Consider the following 19423-nt stretch of genomic DNA (forward strand, 5'->3'; position numbering starts at 1 on the left):
AATATAAAAAGAAACGGGTTTTTGTTTTTACATATGAAAACCAATTTATAATATATGCTTAAAAATCTTCATTTCTTAGCAATAAGTTTCCAAAAAAGTCCTAATCTATAGCAATAACTTTTATTAACACATAGATTTGACCATGTAAAACAAATCTAAGTCATGAAACTCATTAACCCTGAGATCTGAAAGACCCAAAATCACACAAAAGTCAAGAAAATGACAACAAATTAATTAAAATTAAACATATATACCGAGTCATAAATAAATGCTGTAGAGGCTAACACTTAGCTTCTTACCATGGCATTCGTGGAATTAAGATACCACCAAAAGGAAGCCGCAAACTTTATGGTATCTGCAAGAACATAGAGAAACCAAAAAAACAAAAACAAAAACCCAAATGGCAAATTATGAGTTTTAGATTTATTGATTATTTATCAGCAAATAGAGCAGTCTAAGAACTCTTATGGGCAGTTATAAATGATAGGAAAATAAAAACGTCAAGTAACTTAATACCATTCAACTGAACTTTAACTCAGATAAAATCCCATACCACTTCATTTTCCCAGTAGCTGCTTGACAGTAAAGGGATGTTAGCTAGGGCTTCAAATGAGGATGAGAATATTTTGTGCTATGCTCCATGGCCATATGTTTTGTCAACCCTTCGATTCGATGCATTCTTTCGTCTAAATGAGGATGAGAATAGCACTGAACTCAGTCGTGTGTGGAGATAAGTAGTATGAGTTTGGAGGAAATCAGAGTTACATCTTGAAGTCCTTTTTTTTATATTTATAATAAATTCTTTCATATATATATATATATATATATATATATATATATATATATATGGGAGACAAGCAAGTAACCTGATCACATTGATGCAAAAAAAGCTTCTAATTCTGCATATATGCTGCAAAACCAAGTAGTGTTATAAAATTTATGTTTCTGTATCAAGATTCAAAACTGCTAGTTATAACACACGCATTAAGTTAAGTTATGAAAAACGTTTATATATGCATCTAGAAACGAAATTAGTCTCATCTATTTTATCTTCGTTTTTAATATATGAGCTGAAGAGGGGAAGGCCAAGTTTTATCATAACCATTCAACCGAACGTTTCGGTTGAATGGTTAGCAATCCTTGTTGAATAGAGAAGCTTCTGTGCTGCTTTCTTTTATGACCAAAGAAGCAATTTTAAGGTTGGTGTCTGTTAGAAGCTCCAACATTACTGGTGTTGTTGAGGAGGTTGAATGGTTAGCAAGAAAATGAGTATTTAGTTTGTCAAATATTGAGAAAGTGGTGTTTGAGCATTTGGTTAGTTTTTTGCTTTCCTTTGTTTTTCATGAAATGGATTTCATTTTATTTCATTCAAACATCAAGCAAAGGAAGCTTAATTTGATTTGGCAAGTCTTGCTTCTTCAATGACATGGTATGATCATCTGCTGCTGGCAAGCATTTCTGTTTTGACGACTGCAGGTGTATCAAATCAACCAAAAGAGAGGGAAAGGCATGGCATCTCCGCCCCACAACAAACGTCATCAAAAATGGTAGTTTATTTGACCAGAAGGTGGTAATGCATGTAATTAATAAGAGGATTTTCTTATTATCATTGGATTTATGAATATTTTCATTTCCCTTTTATGAAGATTTCGTACTTTAGATTTCTATCACTCTACCTATCTCATACTTACCAAATGAGCTATGATTGATGATGGGAGCGCAACTTTTAACTTTTAATTTAACTGAAGTCGTTTGAAAGAAGAAATCTTAAATTCTATTTCATGGTGATCATTATTGGCTACACAAAGCCTTAGCTTGACAGTAATGTCAAACTAGCCCTAACACACTAGTAAAAAAACTAGCAGGAGAGCCCGCGCGATGCTACGGGTTTTGAAATTGTGTAGACAAAGTTAGATTGTTTATATATACAATGAGATTTAATTTATAACATTATGTTTAACTAAAGGAGTGTAAGTTGCAAAAAAGCATGTAATAACATATTTTACAGGCTACTTGTTATGTTAAAATACTACACTTGTTTGTATATACATTGAGATGTTTATAGTAGGAAGTAGGCATCAAAATAGCAAAAGTTGGATAGTTTTGTACAGCATGCTATTTAATTGGGCGAGCTTTGTTTTGCACTTTCTTCATAATTTTTCTTCTCTTTGATGGAGGTCTTGATCCTGTTATAAAAAAAAAGTGAGAAAATAGTAAATGTTAATATTGATGAATGGGGGAAATTGAGTTAGGACAATAATCATAAACATTTAATTATGTATAAACAGGAATAATATTCAATCTTAATATCTAGAATATTATGTTTAATTGTAATTTTAAAGAATAAACCATACATATTCAAGCAAGAAATCTGCAGCATGCCTACTCAATCAGGCCATACAATTTTCAGAATTTATGTATCAAGCATATCGAACAAAGAAAGTAAACCATATGTTTTCCCAGACATCATATGCTGGAGAGTCAATCTAAGAAGGGAAGATGGCACTTTATCAGCATGGTTGCTGGTTATTGGTTAATCATTCCTAATTTCTATTTTGTCTTCACTTCTTTTTTCCTTGTGTTTTATCACTAATTTTTTTCTCCATATTTAGAATACAACAACCAACAGCAGAACAAAAAAGAAAATTTTTTCAATAAAAAAAAGCATCCTTAGTTTTTGCTTTCTAATGTTTTATCTGCAATAAAAACAGAAATTGAGAATGATTTCCATTTCTAAGATTTCTCAAAGAGAGCAAAGTCATTGAATTGACAATTGATTTAAAAAATTAATAATAACAATGATGGAAATACCTGAGCTAATCTGTGAGATTCAATTCCCTTCCTGATAGAACCCAATATGTTCTGAAATTTAAATACCTCAACTTCTCTTATATAGCAATAGGGATTACTCAAGAACCTGAAATCAAAGTAACCGAAGGAATGAACCCAAATTTGTAAAAAATAAATAAATAAAACATTAGGGATTACCCCAAAACTTGAAATCAAAGTAACCAAATAAATGAATCCAAATTTGTAAAAAATAAATAAAAAATACGCTAAAGATAGAACATGGCTCAAAACAATATGCGTATATTAATATCAAGCTTAGTTAAACAGATATACACAATGAGTACATTTGATTCAAAACTCATAATCAACCAAACCCACCAAGCCACCCTAAACAATCAAAATCACAAAACCACTCTCTCACTCAGGATTGAATTGTTGGACAGACTGTGATCTACATAAGTCTGCAGCAATTCTAATATCTAGAATATTATGGTCAATTATAATTTGAAAGGACAAACCATACACATTCAGGCAAGAACTCTACAATATAGATAGCACTTTATCAGCATGGTTGCTAGTTAATCATTCTTAGTTTCTATTTTAGCAAAACCTGATTAATGTCCACTTCTTTTTTGCTTGTTTAAAATGCAACAGCAAACAGCAATTCTAACAGCAGATAAAAAACAGAAACAGCAGAATGCAACAGCCAATAGCATATAAAAAACAAAAAAAATTTAGAATGCAACAGCCAACAGCAGATAAAAAACAGAAAAAAATTTTGAATTAAAAAAAAAGCATGTTTAATCTTTGCTTTCCAATGTTTTATCCAAAAACCTGAAATCAAAGTAACAAAATAAATGAACCCAAATTCGTAAAAAATAACTAAATAAAGCATTATAGATTACCCAAGAACCTAAAATCAAAATAACCAAATAAATGAACCCAACTCTACAAAGGACGAAAAATCTCCTAACCAACAACCAATTATGCAATTATGCATAATTTTCAAAGATCTTAAGTTCATCATGGGAAGCTTTCGGATACAATTATGCATTCCCAATAACAGACCTCTCAAACTTTGGTCTGCAAAATATCCATTCTAGACCATCATTTTCAAAGATCCTCCTATGTCTCATCCTTTAAAAATATTCATACAAAAAAAGTATTGCTCTCATGAGCTATAATTTATGCCTTTGCAGGTGCTTTAGCCTTTCAAGTGATAGAAGAGAGACTGAAAAAGGGAAGAAATAGCTCTTCAATCAATCTTCTAACAGAAGACTTTGCACAAAAATAAACCTAAGGACTCAAAATTCCAACTATACAGTCTATATGAATTCACTTTCTAACATACCATTCATATTTCCACAAAGATGAAAATTCCATACATACAGAACAGTCCTCTACAGAAGCATTTTGACCTAATTTATACCTAATTTATACCTACTTTATATTGTTTTGGCAACTTAAATGAAACTACAACTCAAGTCCATATGTAACTATCCATGTATAATACAAATATGGGTCTTCTGCATTAATGATGCAGAAAGCACTCAAGCTAACGAATATTCCCACCAAAAAATGCAAGAAAATGGTTGGCCTCATTGTATCAGCTTCTATATATTAATCCTTGAAATTTCTGAATTCTGCAGAAATTAAAGAACATATCCGCACAAAAACTCATTAGTACCGAATACCGATTGGCGAAGGCAAGACAATCATAGTTGTGGAGTACATAGTTAGAAAGATGAATGTGCATACGTACTGATAGAAGCAAGTCAGTTCTATTTGATTCTTCCATCTAAGATAAAATAATTGCCAATTTCTATTTTGACCAAAAAAAAAAAAAAAAGTCTCTTGACAAAAAATTCCTTGACAACAAACTAAAAGAAAGAAAAATCTCTACTGTAGTTTGATAGCTTGATCAGCTTATGTATACTATATCTGGCTATGGAGAAGCGCTAGATAATTCACCAAAATTTTCAAGTCTGAGCATAATCAGAATCAACTACTCACATGAAGATTCAATTTCAAAGAAAAATACAACAGAGCATGTTTAACGCTTAAGCGGCAACTTCCTGTGCAATTTTTTATTTCATTTGTATCTGTGTTTTTTGTAGGTTGGTACAGCTTTTGTTCTGTTTGGTGCTTTTGGTTGAATATAATTTCATACATTGGGCATGAAAGCATAAAGGACATGGGAATGCCATGTTACAATGTAACGATTATACTCTCTGTTAGGTCCCTGGATAGATTCTGGTGCCAAGCCGTGGCATGAGTTGGGGAAAACGTGAACAATAGGCTAAGAGCTCTTCTATTGCTTTCATAGTTCACAATGGGCTAAGTTTTCTAAATCAGCATTACCCCACCATCCAAAATCCTTCAAAAGGCTAGAGTTCAGTGCCAAAAAAAGAGTTGAGGTACTGGGTCAAAACATGCAGTCTGCCTCAAAGTTGTCAAATTTTCCTAAAATACAATGTCTAATGCAGAGGCCTGAGTACTCAGACAATTGTCTAATGCAGTATCACATGAATGGTTAGAAAGAGTTTTCCATTTTGCAGACCTATGCCTTAGATCAACCATTATTAGGGTACAAAGACTAATTTGATGGTCAATACCAAGGACAAAAATATTGATGCCTTATAACTGTTTCTTTATTATTCCTATCCATTATATATATTGTCAAAATAGTTTTTCCTCTGTAAAAGGACAAAAATTCTGTAGCTTTTGATCCTTTATTGCTTCGTTACAGAATTTGGCAAACCTGAAATCTATCAATTTGGAAAGCTGCCATCAATTCAATATAAAAAAATAAATAAAAAAATAAAAAAACATGCTCAGTCTTTGCTTTCCAATGCTTTATCCAAAAACCTAAAATCAAAGGAATCAAATAAATGAACCCAAATTCCTAAAAAATAACTAAATAAACCATTAGAGATTACCCAAGAACCTGAAATCAAAATAACCAAAAAAATCAACACAACTCTACAAAGCACGAAAAATCTCCCAGCCAACAATCAAATTCATGAAATAAAGACCAAAAGATCTGTTAAAAAGTTGATGAGATGCATACCTGAAGACAAACGATGCAAATATTCGCAAGCAAGAAAGATGGAAGCCTGAGCCGAAGGCTGTAGAAAAGATGAAATCGCCCGATCCCAAATCTGTGACACGAAGACTGAAAGCGCGGCTGGATTTGCAGCTCACCTCCCAAACAAAAATCGACGGCCTCCAACGCATGTCCAGCAACGAATACAGATCTTCCATGGCTGCCCCCCAACCAGCTGGTTGGAAACAAACCGAAAACAGGGCTTTCTTTCAGCGGACGAAACCCTCTCAACGAAGGGAGAGGGGCAAAAACGGGAACAAAAGAAGCTGTTTAGTCAAGGGCAGTTTCGTCAATTTACTGTGTTGCAGAAAAAAAAAAACGAAAACAACAGAAAAATGAGGGGCATTTCCGTCATTACACTGTGCTTAGCTACAGTATCTAGTTGCATTGGGTTTTAGTATATATAGAATTTCCAGGCCCAAAAAGCAATTTGTTTTCTCCTCTTTGCTTTAAAGAACGAAAAAAGAAAAAACAAAACAAGAGGAGAAAATAGAGGGTGTGCAAAAGAGCATAACTTCCATATTATACATTATTTTTTTCTTTTTGCTGTCGAAGAAAAACAGTTTACAAACAATTATACAAAAAGAATTACTTCTAACTACAATCAATGGATTACAATGAGTGGCTTGAGCAAACCACCGCCACACCCCAAACCACACCCCCCCTCCCCCCCTTTTCTTTCTTCACTCAAACTTCAGGATACAAACTTAAAAGGGGAAATATAAATTCAAACCAAAACAATGGACAAAATATACAGCATAGTTTGAAATATAATTAAATTGCCCTCCTTGGCAAAGTTGGGCAATAGTGATCAGCAACATATTCTCAGATAGCCATCTTCTGTACCCACAAGAAACAATCTTGAGAAGGGTAAAATACTTATGCTTGACAAAACTGAAAAGTTTCTTGCTCCATGATCAGCCATGTAGAGTTTTTGGCATGTAACAGCCTGCTGCCCATCCTGCCAAATGGTTTTCATGTCATGCAAATTAGATATGTGCTTAACAAGAAATGGTGATAAAGTGCAGTGTTGTTTACCTCATCACCAGATTTGGATAAAGAAGAAAGTCCAATTTTATTTCTGGCAATCGAAATAACATCTTGGCCCCACACAGAAAACGAAGATACGCCATCCGTATGACCCTTAAGAATTGTGGGCTGAGATGGCCAATTCCTGCATAAGGAGTTGAGTTTAACGAGAGCTTGATAGTGCAATATCATTTCCATGATGCTAGAAAATAAATAAATAAATAAAAAGTACTGGATCAATTTAATGCAACACAATTGGGGCTCCGATCCTCATGAACGTCTAAAACTCACATAGCATATAAGTAAACACAGGGAAACCCAGGGAGATTGCTCCATCCAAATTATTTGAAAGTTATCATTAAATAATGTCTGAAATTACCTTCTCAAGTCCCAAATTCTTAAAGTCCTGTCAAGAGAGCTGGACACAAGTAAATGGTCCTCTGGTGCAGCCAACTACATGAGTAAATGGTAAATTAGTGAAATTAAATTAAAGTGAGGCTTTTCTCAAACTTTTTTGAAATACCTTTGTCACGTATCCATCATGAGCCTTCCAAGAGGCAATAACATTGCCACTCCTTGCATCAAATAACCTACAATGACCAGAACTCAATCCAGCTGCAATCCAAGATGGTGAAGATGCTCCATCTGGTTGCATTTTGTCAGACCCACAGGAGCATATGGTAGAAACAAGGGAAGGATAACCAGACTCCGTAGAATCCCCCCTCCAAAGGTGAAGCTTTTGTCCTCGGACAACGTCAATGAACCTGTAAGATTGAGAAAACATTAAAACCTGAAACTGCATGAAACGTTTCCTGGTCTATATCAGCTTGTAATGGGATATCTGTGCAACACTATGTATTTACCTGAGAGAACCATTTCCAGTGCCAACTACAAGCTTTTCACCAAATTCTGTCTGATGCATACAAGTATACAAGCTACCATCAAATGCGCCGGTCAGTATTCCACCGGACAGTGTATTGGAATTGAGCATATTGACGTGGTCCACATTGACCCTGGAGGAAGAAGATGGAGGGCTTGCACTATGTGCAGAATCCACAGATGGTTCAGAATATACTGAAATTAATTTCCCAGTTCGGCTATTCCAAACATGTATTGTCCCATCACAAGACGCAACTCTTCCACTAGATGACAAGACACAAATATCGTTCACAACCTAAGAGCCACAAAAGCAGTTAGAGACATGTGCATGACCATAAGTATCCAAAAGCAGAACCAAACTCGGATCTGAAATATGTGCATGACCATAGTTCCACGGCAATTATCAATGTGATTACGAGGAATCACATAGTTTGGAAGGTTTCAATTTAAGCACATGAGAATAGTTTCAACAGAAAAAGGCAAAAAAGAAAACAAAAAGAGAAAAAGTAATGCGGAATAGGATAAACAAACCTCCTCATGGCCATAGTATCCGGATACACAATTAATTCTAGTCAGCTCCCATTTCTGAACAGTTCCTTTGAACCCTGCACCAATCCCTGCAGTAAAAACCGTACATTCATCTGGACAGACGGCTAAATACCGTAGGGCCCCAGGATGCGCACGGACTGAGTATATGACAGATGCTCTGATCTTCCATGGATGTTCATCTTTCACACCCCCAGCACGCCCAAGAAAATCAGGCCCATCCCAGCTAGCAGCTGGACTAGGGAACCAAAACCAGGGCTCAAATTTTAAATTTGATGTTGCTGCATGCATTTCAGCTGGACTCTGATGCATTTCAAATAACCGTTTTTGAGGCATCAAGTTTTTTTTGGCACTTCTAGACCCTTGTGATTGCGGAATTGACCATCCAACCCCATTGAGCAACAGCTTAGCAGGACTGTATTCAGAAGTTGAGCCCTTTCTGAATGCATTTCTTTTACTGAGTACAGTGTCTGAACCACTTCGAGACAATTCTCCTGTGTGTTCCCACTGAATCAAGACAGGTTCAGAATATGAAGTGCAAAAGGTGTGGGTATTGTATTGGTTGTCCATATATCTTATCCGTGTCTGTGTGTGTATTTATGCATGTTGAGAGGGAGGGAGGGAATACACGTGAAAGAAAAACCCTCATATTAATGAAATGGTTAAAAGAAAAATGATTGTGTACCTTCCAGTTATGATACTGTAGGAGATATTGCTCAAGTAATAACCATGTTGCACAACACTGACGAAGCTTCTCTATGCCAAGAAGGGATGCAAAAGAAGGATACAAAAGCAACCTGCCAACAGCCTAGCAAATTCAACACATATTTGAGGAGGAATAGAACATGTGCAAAAATTATATTCCAGTGTAATCTAGTAATTAAGCAGATTAAATGAACTGAGAAAAGCACTTACACAAGGTCCATACGACTTTCAATCAGAGCCCCATCAATTTTTGGCTTTGAACCCTTCAACCTTCTGCCAAAGGAAGTAGAAGCATTGGCAGTTTTTGGTGAGAAAGCAAGCTCATCAAATAGCTCTTTAAGTTGTGGCAAAACATGCAATGCTGTCAAATCCGGTCCTATCCGCTGACAAAATGCCATTAGGGTTGTAGCAGCAACCTGGACAAGAGAGGCATTATAGCATTATGGGAAATTACAAAACACTGGCTAGTATGTGAGATGCTTGAATGGGAACTTTTGGGGTAGGATGGAGGTAGAAGGTATGACACAGGTAGGATATAGAAAAATGCAGCCTTTGCATCTGGGGGACACTCATTGGACTTTTAAAATATATGCATGTGCATGCAGGAACATCACCTGAAGCACTCTATATTCTAAACTTGTCTGCATAAGAACCAGAACATGCAGGCAACTTTTATCCTGCAAAATATAAACATTCTATTATTTCCAAGAACACTCAGTTTTCAAATTAAATTAATAAGAATCAAATCCCATACTTCAATTAGCTCCTTTGCAACCACCTCCCTTGGCAAGAATGCAACTAGGCCATCTATTGTCATTAAACAATCAATAAGTGCGAAAGCACTCCAGCTGTGGACAGGCTCAGGTTTATTCATACGTGAAATGTCAATGCAGGAATGAAATACATGTTTTAGCAATGGTAGCATCTGTCTGACGATGAAGCTCTCTCCCAATAGACCACCTGGAAATTGAAAACTTAAAACGCTTACAAGAAGAACGTGCCAATTCAAGGAAACATTATTTCACAATTCATTGAACAAGAATACCAATTCGAACCAGCACATCAATTCCATCACTACTGAGACCTTTCCCAAAGCATTGAATCAGAGGCAAGATTGTCTGGGGCAAGAATGATAGTTAGCGTGATAATCCCAGTGAAAAAAATTACACTTCTATGAGTGTTTGAATGTCTTTGTCTAAGACAGATTTGCATAATTTTTATTTTATTAAATCACAAAAGCAAGAGTTTTGGGGTCGGTTTAACCTGATGAGTGGTAATAGGTATACCAAGCTCTTCACTTGAGCCAATCAGCAGCACGGAAGCGGCAGCTGCTGAACTCTTATGTGCAGCAGCATACAAGTTCAAAATCACAAGAGGATGTACAGTTTCTAGATATGCTTGTTTGCCAGTTTGATTCCATATCTCTTGAACAAAAGAGTCTTGTAGAATAGAAACCTTTAGGTGTGAATAACCTGTAGTCTGAAACACAGACATCTATAAGAAAGAGGTTCCAAAGAAAGTTCCACACAAAAATGAAAAAATAAAGCTCAAAACTAGCCTGTAAAATCCTCTGGATGGCGGGCAAGACTATTCGTTTCACTGCTTTAGGTGTCAAATTTTTGATAAATTCTTTCAGTAATGTATAGGCCCATTCAGCTTCAGTATCTGATAAAGGAGTCACCAAAAGCGATAAGCAATAAGGAGCACACATTTCAGCAGAAAATGTTCCCATTGCCTTCAGGACTCCTTGCTTTGCAAAATTCGCAGCATAATGAAGGCAGGATCCACCTTTAGCCAGAAGCTGAAGGGGGGCAAGAAACAAGTAGGATGCCTTGACTGTGGTAGGAAAATAAGGTGATTCCAAAAGACACTTAGCCGATGGTCTCCTAATTTTTGTTACCCAGAGAGAGAGAGAAAGAGAGAGAATGAGAGTGAGAGAGGGCAAGGGAAAATAAGAATATCTCATTGTATTCACAACCTGGAATAACATATAGTATCGAAATTAAAAATGAGAATAAGTAATACCTCATGCAATCCTTTTGAATGCAGGCTTCGACAAGTAATCTGGTGTGAGGAGGAAGTTCATGTATCAGTCCAGGTAATAAACCACTGTCCAAGTACACGGCCAACGAGGTTGGATCAAAAAGTGGCTTCCTCAAATGAAGTTCTGCTAAGAGACAACCAACAGAAAATATGTCCCTTGCAATTTCTTCAGAAAATGTCTTTGAACATGATGATTTCTGTCTCCAAAGCAATAGCTCTTGATATCCACTGGAACCTTCATCCAACACCTCAACATGCTCAAGAAGATAATTTGTATCAATATGTCGCAACCACTGGTTTTTCTTGGTGTCAGATAGAGTTACACTTTTCTTAACATACTCGCCCGATGACTCTTCTACAGGAGCAATGTCCTTCACGGAGTCTAGATGGTAGCCATAGAGGGCACTCAAATGCATAGCATGTTCACAAAAGGCAGATGCATCTTCTAAATCTTGCAAGTAAGCAGTTTCAAACAGGACAGAACTCTCACCACTTAATTCATTCATTTTCCCTTGATACAAAGCTGACCCGTTGGTGCTATCACATGGTTTCGGTATTGCACCTCGACGCATAGGGTGAGGTTGAGTAAAAAGCTGACGGCGTCCCGTTGATCTTGGCATCATGGGCTCTGATGAAGGAAGCATTACATTCTTTGCAGCAACAGCTGCCTGACCTAACATCTTGTAACCAAAGGTGATATCAATCCAATGATGGAGTTGGCGTGAAACCCGGTCGCTTTCTAAAGCATCACGATGCAATTTAATGAATTCCTCAGGACCACATGCCCATGAAGGTACAGCCAAGTCAGTCATACCAGCATGAAGTGAATGAAAAATTTGGGGATCGCAGTAAAACTCTGGAATGCACTCATCAGGGGTCCATTGATAGAGTCTTTGCATGGTAGAAGGATATTCATTAGGTTCATAGACTGAGCGAACAGCCATACGTAGGACACTCAAAGGTAACCTCCTTGCTTTATAACTGCAGACAGCCAATTCAGAAAGACATTCATCAGATACATGATGTGGGAACTCTGATGTTGAATAGGTGAAGTCCAACTGTTCATCACCTTTAGCCAACCTCCATTTACTCTTGTTTAGATCCCGCCACCCTGCATCTGAATTCTCATCAGGCTTCATGCTAAAATCTATTACCCATGGCATCACTGTATGAAATGTGTGGTCACCCCACCTTCGCCCAGCTAATCTATTCAAGATGAGCAGATACTCAAAATTACTAATCTCTCCCCTCCACCATTGATTAAAGTCACGATGCCAGTCTATAGATGGGGAAAGCTTCAAATCAGCATAAAGACCTTGAGAAGGACAACCAGATATAGAGCACCCTACCTTTTCAGGTATAATAGTTGTGCATCTATTACCTCTAGAACTTGGATTAAATCCTACCCCGGGCTTATCACAAATACACAGCCAAGACCAGCATGATTCGGTAAGCATCACACTGGATGGACATATATTGCCATGGGAAACCCCTAAACCATGAATATAAGCTAGAGCCGAGAGTAACTGGTATATTAGAAACCTTATATGCCAATCAGACTTTAAGGCATCGGGACTATAATGGAGAATGTTTTCCAAGGTATGTGGAGTTTTGGGAAGAACTATATCAATATACATGGATGCCTTAACCATCCCAAGTACGGGAGCAATATTTGGATGCCTCAGTGAGCCAGGGAACTGATTCTCATCAAACGACGGTACCCCAAGTAAGTTAAGAAAATTTACACTGTCTCTTCCTGAAGCTTTCCCTTCAATCAAGAGACTAAGCGAGTTCAAAATGTGATCTTCCAGAGACCTGGACAAAAATTCCGAAGCAAGCTCTTCGAAAATGGAGTCTGAACAAATGCCAACGTGAGTAATCGGTGCCAACCCGCTGATCACCCTCGAGCAAGAAAACCTACTGGAATGGTTACAGGTAGAACTCTGTAGAAATGTTTTCGTGCCACCATTTGACAAAGAATCCAACTTTGGTTTTTGGTCATTGTTAACATCTGAACTAACTTCCTCTTCATCTCGAATCACTTCAGAGGAAGTGATCGTATTAGCAATCACACTATCACTGCAGCCTTCAGCATTATCACCTATATATTCATTACTGAAAAGAAAAAGGCAAAAACCCAAAACGTTTCTCATTCTCCTTGATCATCTTAACAATAAACAAACCCACAGACTAATGTCGATTCGTTTTATACATCACCAATGTGCTATGAGTATCGTTGCAATATTAGTAATTATATCACAATTAGAAGAAGAAGAAACAAAGTGAAATTGATTGATCTTACACATATTTGGTCAAGCAATCTTGTTCATGACTGGGCAGATAGCTTAGCAAAAACTGAGGAGCTGAAGCAGTTTGCCCACTTGAATTCCACAACTGCAAAAACCAACTGCTTGAGCATTGAGCTTATTTATACAAACAGAAACAAATGCAGAGAGATGAGAGAGAGGGGGGGTGGGGGTTGGAGTTGGAGTTGGACCTGAACGACGGCAGTGGAGCCGAAAGGGAAAGCGGAATCGGAGAGCCCGTAGACGAAAACGAGCTTTTCGGAGAAGTCGGATTGAATCCGACGGTGGAGGCAGTCGAAGCACATTTCGTGCGCCATGTTCAGGATTCTTCCTTCTTCGGTTCTTCTTCTACTTGGAAATTTCTTCAATTTTCTTCTCCATTTCTTTCTTTCTTTCTTTCTTTCTTTCTTTGGAGCTTTTGGTGTCTCTCTTACCAGTTACCTACTTCGCTTCAGCGCTTTGATCGACAGGTGCGCTCTACTGGGTTAATAACTGGAAAAACAAACCAACCCCCAAAAACACTTCAACGCCACGTCACTTCTGTTTTTTCGTTTTCTTTTTTCTTTTTTCTTTTTTTCTTTAATTCACTTATGTACGAACACGAAGTTGTATTTACCTTCCTACCCATCTTACGGAATAAAGTTGTGTTTTTATTTTTATTTTTATTTTTTAATGTATGCAACAAAAGAAAATATATTGTACATTACTAAATAATGTTCCATTCTTTTGATCAACCAAAAAATATGTTGCATTCTACGTAAGAATACAGGATTCGAACTTGAAACTTCAGCCTCTTTCAAGATTGAAGTTAGAAGTGTCACTAAACCAATTGCTGGTTTGTAAATATATTGTATTTTTATTGTTTGGGAAAGTCCTTCCATTTCTCTTACCCTTTTGATAAAAGAAAAAAGGTTCCCTTTGCACTTAACGAATTACTCAATACATCAGTCTAGTAATTGACTGAACATCAAAAGATGACGAACCATTAGAATGAGAATTAGGCAAGTCGTAAACTTGAACACATTAAATTCAACGTAATAGGGAATTCTCCAACAAGCAATTAAGTTAAGAATTAGTTACATATTTCTAATCGGATAAAAATAAAAAAATACCTAAAGAAAATGGCTCACATCCTCATTTCTTGATGATTTCCATAATTTTCTCATTTTATTATTACTTTTTTTTTCCTTTAAACTTAAAAAAGGTGGAGACAAAGGAAGGGTAGGAGGGAGAGCAACTATTGATTTCTAAACAAGAACATGAACACTTAAAACAAATGGAATGTATCAGTCAGAGACTCACAAAACTAGAAAGATTGGAAATTTTAAATTATTTCGGCTGTGGTCTCATCTTCCAAAGACAAACTCACAATACACACTTTTTTTTTTTTTGGCCAAATCATAAAACACACACTCTGAACCTCCAAAACTCATACAAAGAGCCAAAAATATTTTCTTATTTTTCACCCATGATGCACTCAATTGCTTGCTTGCAAATTCCAGTCATTGTTGCCTCGGGTCCATAAACCTGCATTGCGAATAGAACAAGCAAAAAACATTCATTTAGTCAAGCTGCTCATTGAGAATTAGGCTTGTTAGAACTGGTATCATATGACAAAACCAGAATTCCATTGCATACCTCAAGAGGAACTCCAAGTTCCTCTCCCAACGCACGCATCTTTGCCAAACCAGTTTGATAATTTGGACCGCCCCTTCTCACGAAGATATGCATTCTTGCTGCTTTTAGCTTGGATTCCTTTCATGTCACAAAAGATATAATTTGAGCATACAAAACAAGATGAAACCAACAAAGCCAATCTCTGATATATGAATGTCGGAACGTGGCGGTACCTTCTCTCTGAGGGCTCTAATGATTCCATTAAATGTAGCAGCAACATCTGTGAAATTAGCTATACCACCTCCAATAATAAGAGCTCTTTTCTGACCATCTGGATCAGCAGTTGCACACTGCAAGATGAGAACTCAAGTAGTCAGGAGAAGTAAATGAGTGCCTGCGTGTAAAAGTGTGTGTGTGTGTGTGTGTGTGTGTGTGTGAGAGAGAGAGAGAGAGAGAGAGAGAGAGAGAGAGAGAGATTTCATGAAAAGAGGTTCTTACATCAATCACAACTCTCGCATATTGCAACACCTCTTCCTCATTTGGAGCTCCACTATACTCTGCATAATTTCCGAGTTCTGAAGCATAACCCAAATCTCCAACCTAATTCCCACAAAGATACCAAAATATTAGGATATACCACCAAACATCTACAACGGTTCCCAACGTTCAAAGGAACAGCCATGATTTGTAAAGCAGGCACTGGAGACCAAAATTTGAACCAGCCGCTACAGGGAGAGTAAAGACATATGGTGAAACTGCATCTGGCTACTCACAGTATCAGCATATATAACACTTGCACCACCTCCAGCTACCATGGTCCAGATGCGTCCTTTTGGGTTCAACACGGTGAATTTTAAGGATGCACTTGTCTGCAATATATATATGAAACTTTAGCACAAGCCACAGTTAAAAAATACCATGAATCCTTATATTAAACTGAAATGGATCGTAAATTTCTTTTATCCAAAGAATGGTTAGGGTTTTACCTTTTCATCCAAAGAATGAACAAATGTTTCTGTAGAACTTAAAACTCTACCAAAAGGCAGTGGAAACTCCACGTTACCCCATCTGAACAGCATTACACAGATTTGTAAGAAGGTAATTCAAACCAAAATTCAGTAATTAGAAACAGTAGAATTCAAAGATTGCAAAATCTTTAACGGAAGCTTACTTATTGAAGTTCTTGAAAGCAGCAGTGTCATCTAGCTCCCCCCTCATATCCAATGGATAAGGTTCACCATTAACCAAGGTAAACGGGTTCATTTCCAGGAAGCTAAAATCCAAATCTGCAAACGAAATCAAGAATTCAAATAACCTCAGCGACAAGAGAACGTACATAACTATCATATATATGAAATCAAGCTAATCACGGTCTTACACTGTAGTAAAAACATAAGTTATCTATCTTTAGACATTGCATACCCTGAAATACAGTGAAGACGCCCTTTATGAAATCCCCAATTTTGTCTCTGACCTGTAACACGCCAGAAGTCCCAATACGGACAAAACAGTTTGTCAAAGAGAAATAAAATGCTGATATCAAATAGAAGCTTATTAACATGATTAAAGGGCACTACACAAGAAATATACCTACGAAACTCATGCTCTTTATGCTAACAGACTTCAATCTACAACTATATCTTAATGCTGCTGTAGCCAGTCAAGAAGTTCAATTTGAAATAGTCCAGTGGTTTGGTTTGGTCTTCATACTCAAACAGTCCACATTCTTAAGCTATATGCTCATATTTACTACATGCTAACGCATTTGCAGCAACATAACTTCAAGCTTAACAAGAATATACATGAGAAAGAAGAGTATGAAGCAAACCTCCAATGGAAGAGTGGCAATCAGTGGAGCACAAGCCTCATTTGTCAAAGACTTCTCGGTCGGAAGAAATATAGTCTTAACCTATAAAACATCACAACAAACATACATACAGCAATTAGGACCCAAAACCAACACTCAAAGAAACCAAAATGAAAAGACACAAATTTGCAATACCTTGTCCCAGTTCTCTTCAATTTCAATTCCTCCACACTCCGAAAAGCTCAATGTCGATCCAAGCCTTTCAGAAACAATCGAAAGGTAAAATTCTTGATCATGAGGCATAAATGGCTCCACTATAAACGTCGTTATAGGCGCCTTACAGCCTCCCATCTCAACCTTTTTCCAAATTCACACAAAATCCATTAAACAAAACATCCAAAAATTCAATCTTGAACAATTGGGTTCGCAACAAACGATCAAAATCAGAAAGTAAAAAATCGGATGGCAATTACCTCTTTGCCAAGACGCTGCTTCACAAACTCGGCCACCTGAGCCATATCCAAATTGAGAGCAACAAGGCCACTCTTCCCGCGCTTCCCGAACAACATATCGGGCTTCACCACGAGCCTCGTCGACGACAGCCATGTCTCCGTGTTCGCCAACTCAGCGATGTCCGTGGACTCGGTCACCTGAGCTGAGTTGATTTGGAGGTCGATTCCGGCGACTCGTTTTAAGTGTTGTTTGAGCAGCCTCTTGGAGTCGTATTCTCTGATCTTCTTCCGAGCCATTTGGATGGTCGGATCACCGTGGCCAAAGAATTCGGGTCGGGTCTGATCGAGTTCTGGATCTGGTCTGGTCTGGTCAGGCGCGGTGGGTGTTGATACACAAGTCGATTTGCGAAGGAAAGAGAAAGTGCAGTTGGCAGGTGCGGCTGATGAGTGTAATATATTTGGATTAGATGGTGAAGGCACACGCGCGGCAATAGCTCACGCCTTCGACGTGACAGGGGAGTGGATTGGCGCGGTAGTTGGCTGCATCAGGAGCGTGGCGGGTGCTTCAAGGCAGATAATGTCGAATTTTGGAAGTTTCTAAATCCTTCCAACAACTTTCAACAATAATTTCTTCATCAATTTCATCAACACTCTCAAACACTTTGAGCACCCTTGTTTTTCTAATGGTAAATCAGTTATTACTAATTTATGTGTTATAATTTAGATGAGTGATAAGGTTTTCTCAAATCTCATCAAAACATATACATAGAGTTTTTATTGAAAGATCTTTATTTGAAAGACACTTTTATAGGACCCACTCCCCATTATATTTCACTAATCCAAACAGTATATTTTATAGATATTCATTCAAATATCATCTCTACATAAAATCACTAAAATTCGATATCATTTGACCACTCAATTAAAATATTAAAATTTAATTACTCTCTTCAAGCATCTTGCTCATTGATTTTATTTGTCTCAATTAGATGCCTTAATGATTTTCAATTTGTATGATTTTTTGTGAGTGGCTATACTATTTAAATATAATATATCTAAGGAGTATAGCCGCACGGCTATATTGCGGTCCTTTTCTTAATTTTATTTTTCCTCATTTTTGGCCAAGGCATGGAAAATTATGTTGAAGAAGAGACATGATTAATGAATAAATTTGGTGGATTTCCATGACATCTTAGTGTGTGTGTGAGTTTAGACTATGTACTCAAAAAAATAACAACTCTCTTTTTCTATACTATTATTAATACATCAAGATTCAACTAATTTAATAAGGGTTATAACCTAGACATTATTAATGAATAGATTTGCTGAATTTCCTTTAAAATATTAATTTTTTACACAAATCTAAACTACTCTAAAGTACAAAAGAGAGAATCTAACACTGGTGAAAGGGGCAAGCACACTGCCTGATCTAAATGGTCTAACCCATATATACTAACAAGATTAGTTGCTCATGTTCTTAAACTTATCAAGAAAAAAAATTCAGAAGTTTGACATCAAGGAAGGAGTTTTGAAATAATAATGAAGAAACATCATATAATTATGACATTAGATAAATGTAATGATGATGAAACAGAGATTATGAAATATGGGAGTCGATTCTATTAATTTATTGGCAAACAGTACGTGAATATGAAATCCTAAGCATTTAAGATGATCTCAAATCAAATTATCCTACCACATGAAATAGTTGTAAATTTGAATATACAATTTTATTAAATTGCTTAAAAATAATTTAACTCTTAACTTTTTGTTGTGATTTTTTTTTTGGAGTTGATTTTTACTCATACCTTTTTGATTTATTTTTCTGAACAAAGTTAAATTCTACAAACACAATGTTATTTCACTTAAAAATGAAACATTAAATAAAAATGAAGCCACAACACAAATTGAAGCAGCAGCACACAAAAAACAAAAAACAAATAAAACAAAGATGGAATTGATCTCTCTCTCTCTCCCACTAAGTACTAACTATTCGGACACGATCTCTCTCTCTCTCTCTCTCTCTCTCTCTCCAATATTAACTCTCCCACAATAAGCCGTTGGATGTCAACGGTACTATTATCTGGGCCGTTGGATCTCAAAGTTAAAAGTTGACAGGCACTACTTCCTTAATTACCACAAC

At 36.7% G+C, this 19423-nt stretch overlaps 3 protein-coding genes across 3 annotated transcripts in view; all 3 read right to left on the reverse strand.

The window, feature by feature from the left end:
• The window catches only part of LOC117626136, a 10676-nt gene extending 4520 nt beyond the window's left edge, over nucleotides 1-6156 (reverse strand). The window contains exon 1 of the mRNA XM_034357790.1: nucleotides 5861-6156. Coding sequence (XP_034213681.1) covers nucleotides 5861-6054 — 194 coding nt within the window. The 5' untranslated portion in view covers nucleotides 6055-6156. The remainder of the gene's footprint in view (nucleotides 1-5860) is intronic.
• Nucleotides 6157-6399: 243 nt separating this feature from the next.
• LOC117626125 (protein GFS12-like) lies at nucleotides 6400-13893 on the reverse strand. Its single transcript, XM_034357780.1, has 16 exons — nucleotides 13596-13893; nucleotides 13401-13492; nucleotides 11081-13213; nucleotides 10614-10941; nucleotides 10319-10534; nucleotides 10101-10173; nucleotides 9810-10015; nucleotides 9670-9732; nucleotides 9266-9471; nucleotides 9036-9147; nucleotides 8336-8857; nucleotides 7789-8099; nucleotides 7449-7689; nucleotides 7305-7378; nucleotides 6935-7070; nucleotides 6400-6857 (listed from the first exon to the last, which is right to left on the reverse strand). The coding sequence occupies exons 1-16, from the start codon at nucleotides 13719-13721 to the stop codon at nucleotides 6708-6710; spliced, it is 4989 nt and encodes a 1662-aa protein (XP_034213671.1). The 5' UTR covers nucleotides 13722-13893; the 3' UTR covers nucleotides 6400-6707.
• Nucleotides 13894-14624: 731 nt separating this feature from the next.
• LOC117614900 (ATP-citrate synthase alpha chain protein 2) lies at nucleotides 14625-17806 on the reverse strand. Its single transcript, XM_034343829.1, has 11 exons — nucleotides 17302-17806; nucleotides 17024-17185; nucleotides 16850-16930; nucleotides 16444-16495; nucleotides 16193-16307; nucleotides 16008-16089; nucleotides 15795-15890; nucleotides 15520-15621; nucleotides 15255-15371; nucleotides 15043-15159; nucleotides 14625-14931 (listed from the first exon to the last, which is right to left on the reverse strand). The coding sequence occupies exons 1-11, from the start codon at nucleotides 17575-17577 to the stop codon at nucleotides 14860-14862; spliced, it is 1272 nt and encodes a 423-aa protein (XP_034199720.1). The 5' UTR covers nucleotides 17578-17806; the 3' UTR covers nucleotides 14625-14859.
• Nucleotides 17807-19423: the final 1617 nt, after the last annotated feature.

Source organism: Prunus dulcis, chromosome 1 (genome assembly GCF_902201215.1).
Source record: "Prunus dulcis chromosome 1, ALMONDv2, whole genome shotgun sequence".
Classification (NCBI taxonomy): domain Eukaryota; kingdom Viridiplantae; phylum Streptophyta; class Magnoliopsida; order Rosales; family Rosaceae; genus Prunus; species Prunus dulcis.

Bases quoted from the DNA above. Each gene is read 5' to 3' on its own strand.
- LOC117626125 (XM_034357780.1), bottom strand. From the start codon at position 13,721: ATGGCGCACGAAATGTGCTTCGACTGCCTCCACCGTCGGATTCAATCC. The intron at 13,214-13,400 runs GTAAGATCAATC...TTTTCTTTTCAG, and splicing joins GATTGCTTGACCAAATATGT to TAATGAATATATAGGTGATA. The intron at 7,690-7,788 runs GTAAATACATAG...TCAATCTTACAG, and splicing joins ACTGGAAATGGTTCTCTCAG to GTTCATTGACGTTGTCCGAG.
- LOC117614900 (XM_034343829.1), bottom strand. From the start codon at position 17,577: ATGGCTCGGAAGAAGATCAGAGAATACGACTCCAAGAGGCTGCTCAAA. The intron at 16,931-17,023 runs GTATTGCAAATT...GATGTTTTATAG, and splicing joins TTGAAGAGAACTGGGACAAG to GTTAAGACTATATTTCTTCC. The intron at 16,308-16,443 runs GTATGCAATGTC...TTTCGTTTGCAG, and splicing joins CGTCTTCACTGTATTTCAGG to ATTTGGATTTTAGCTTCCTG.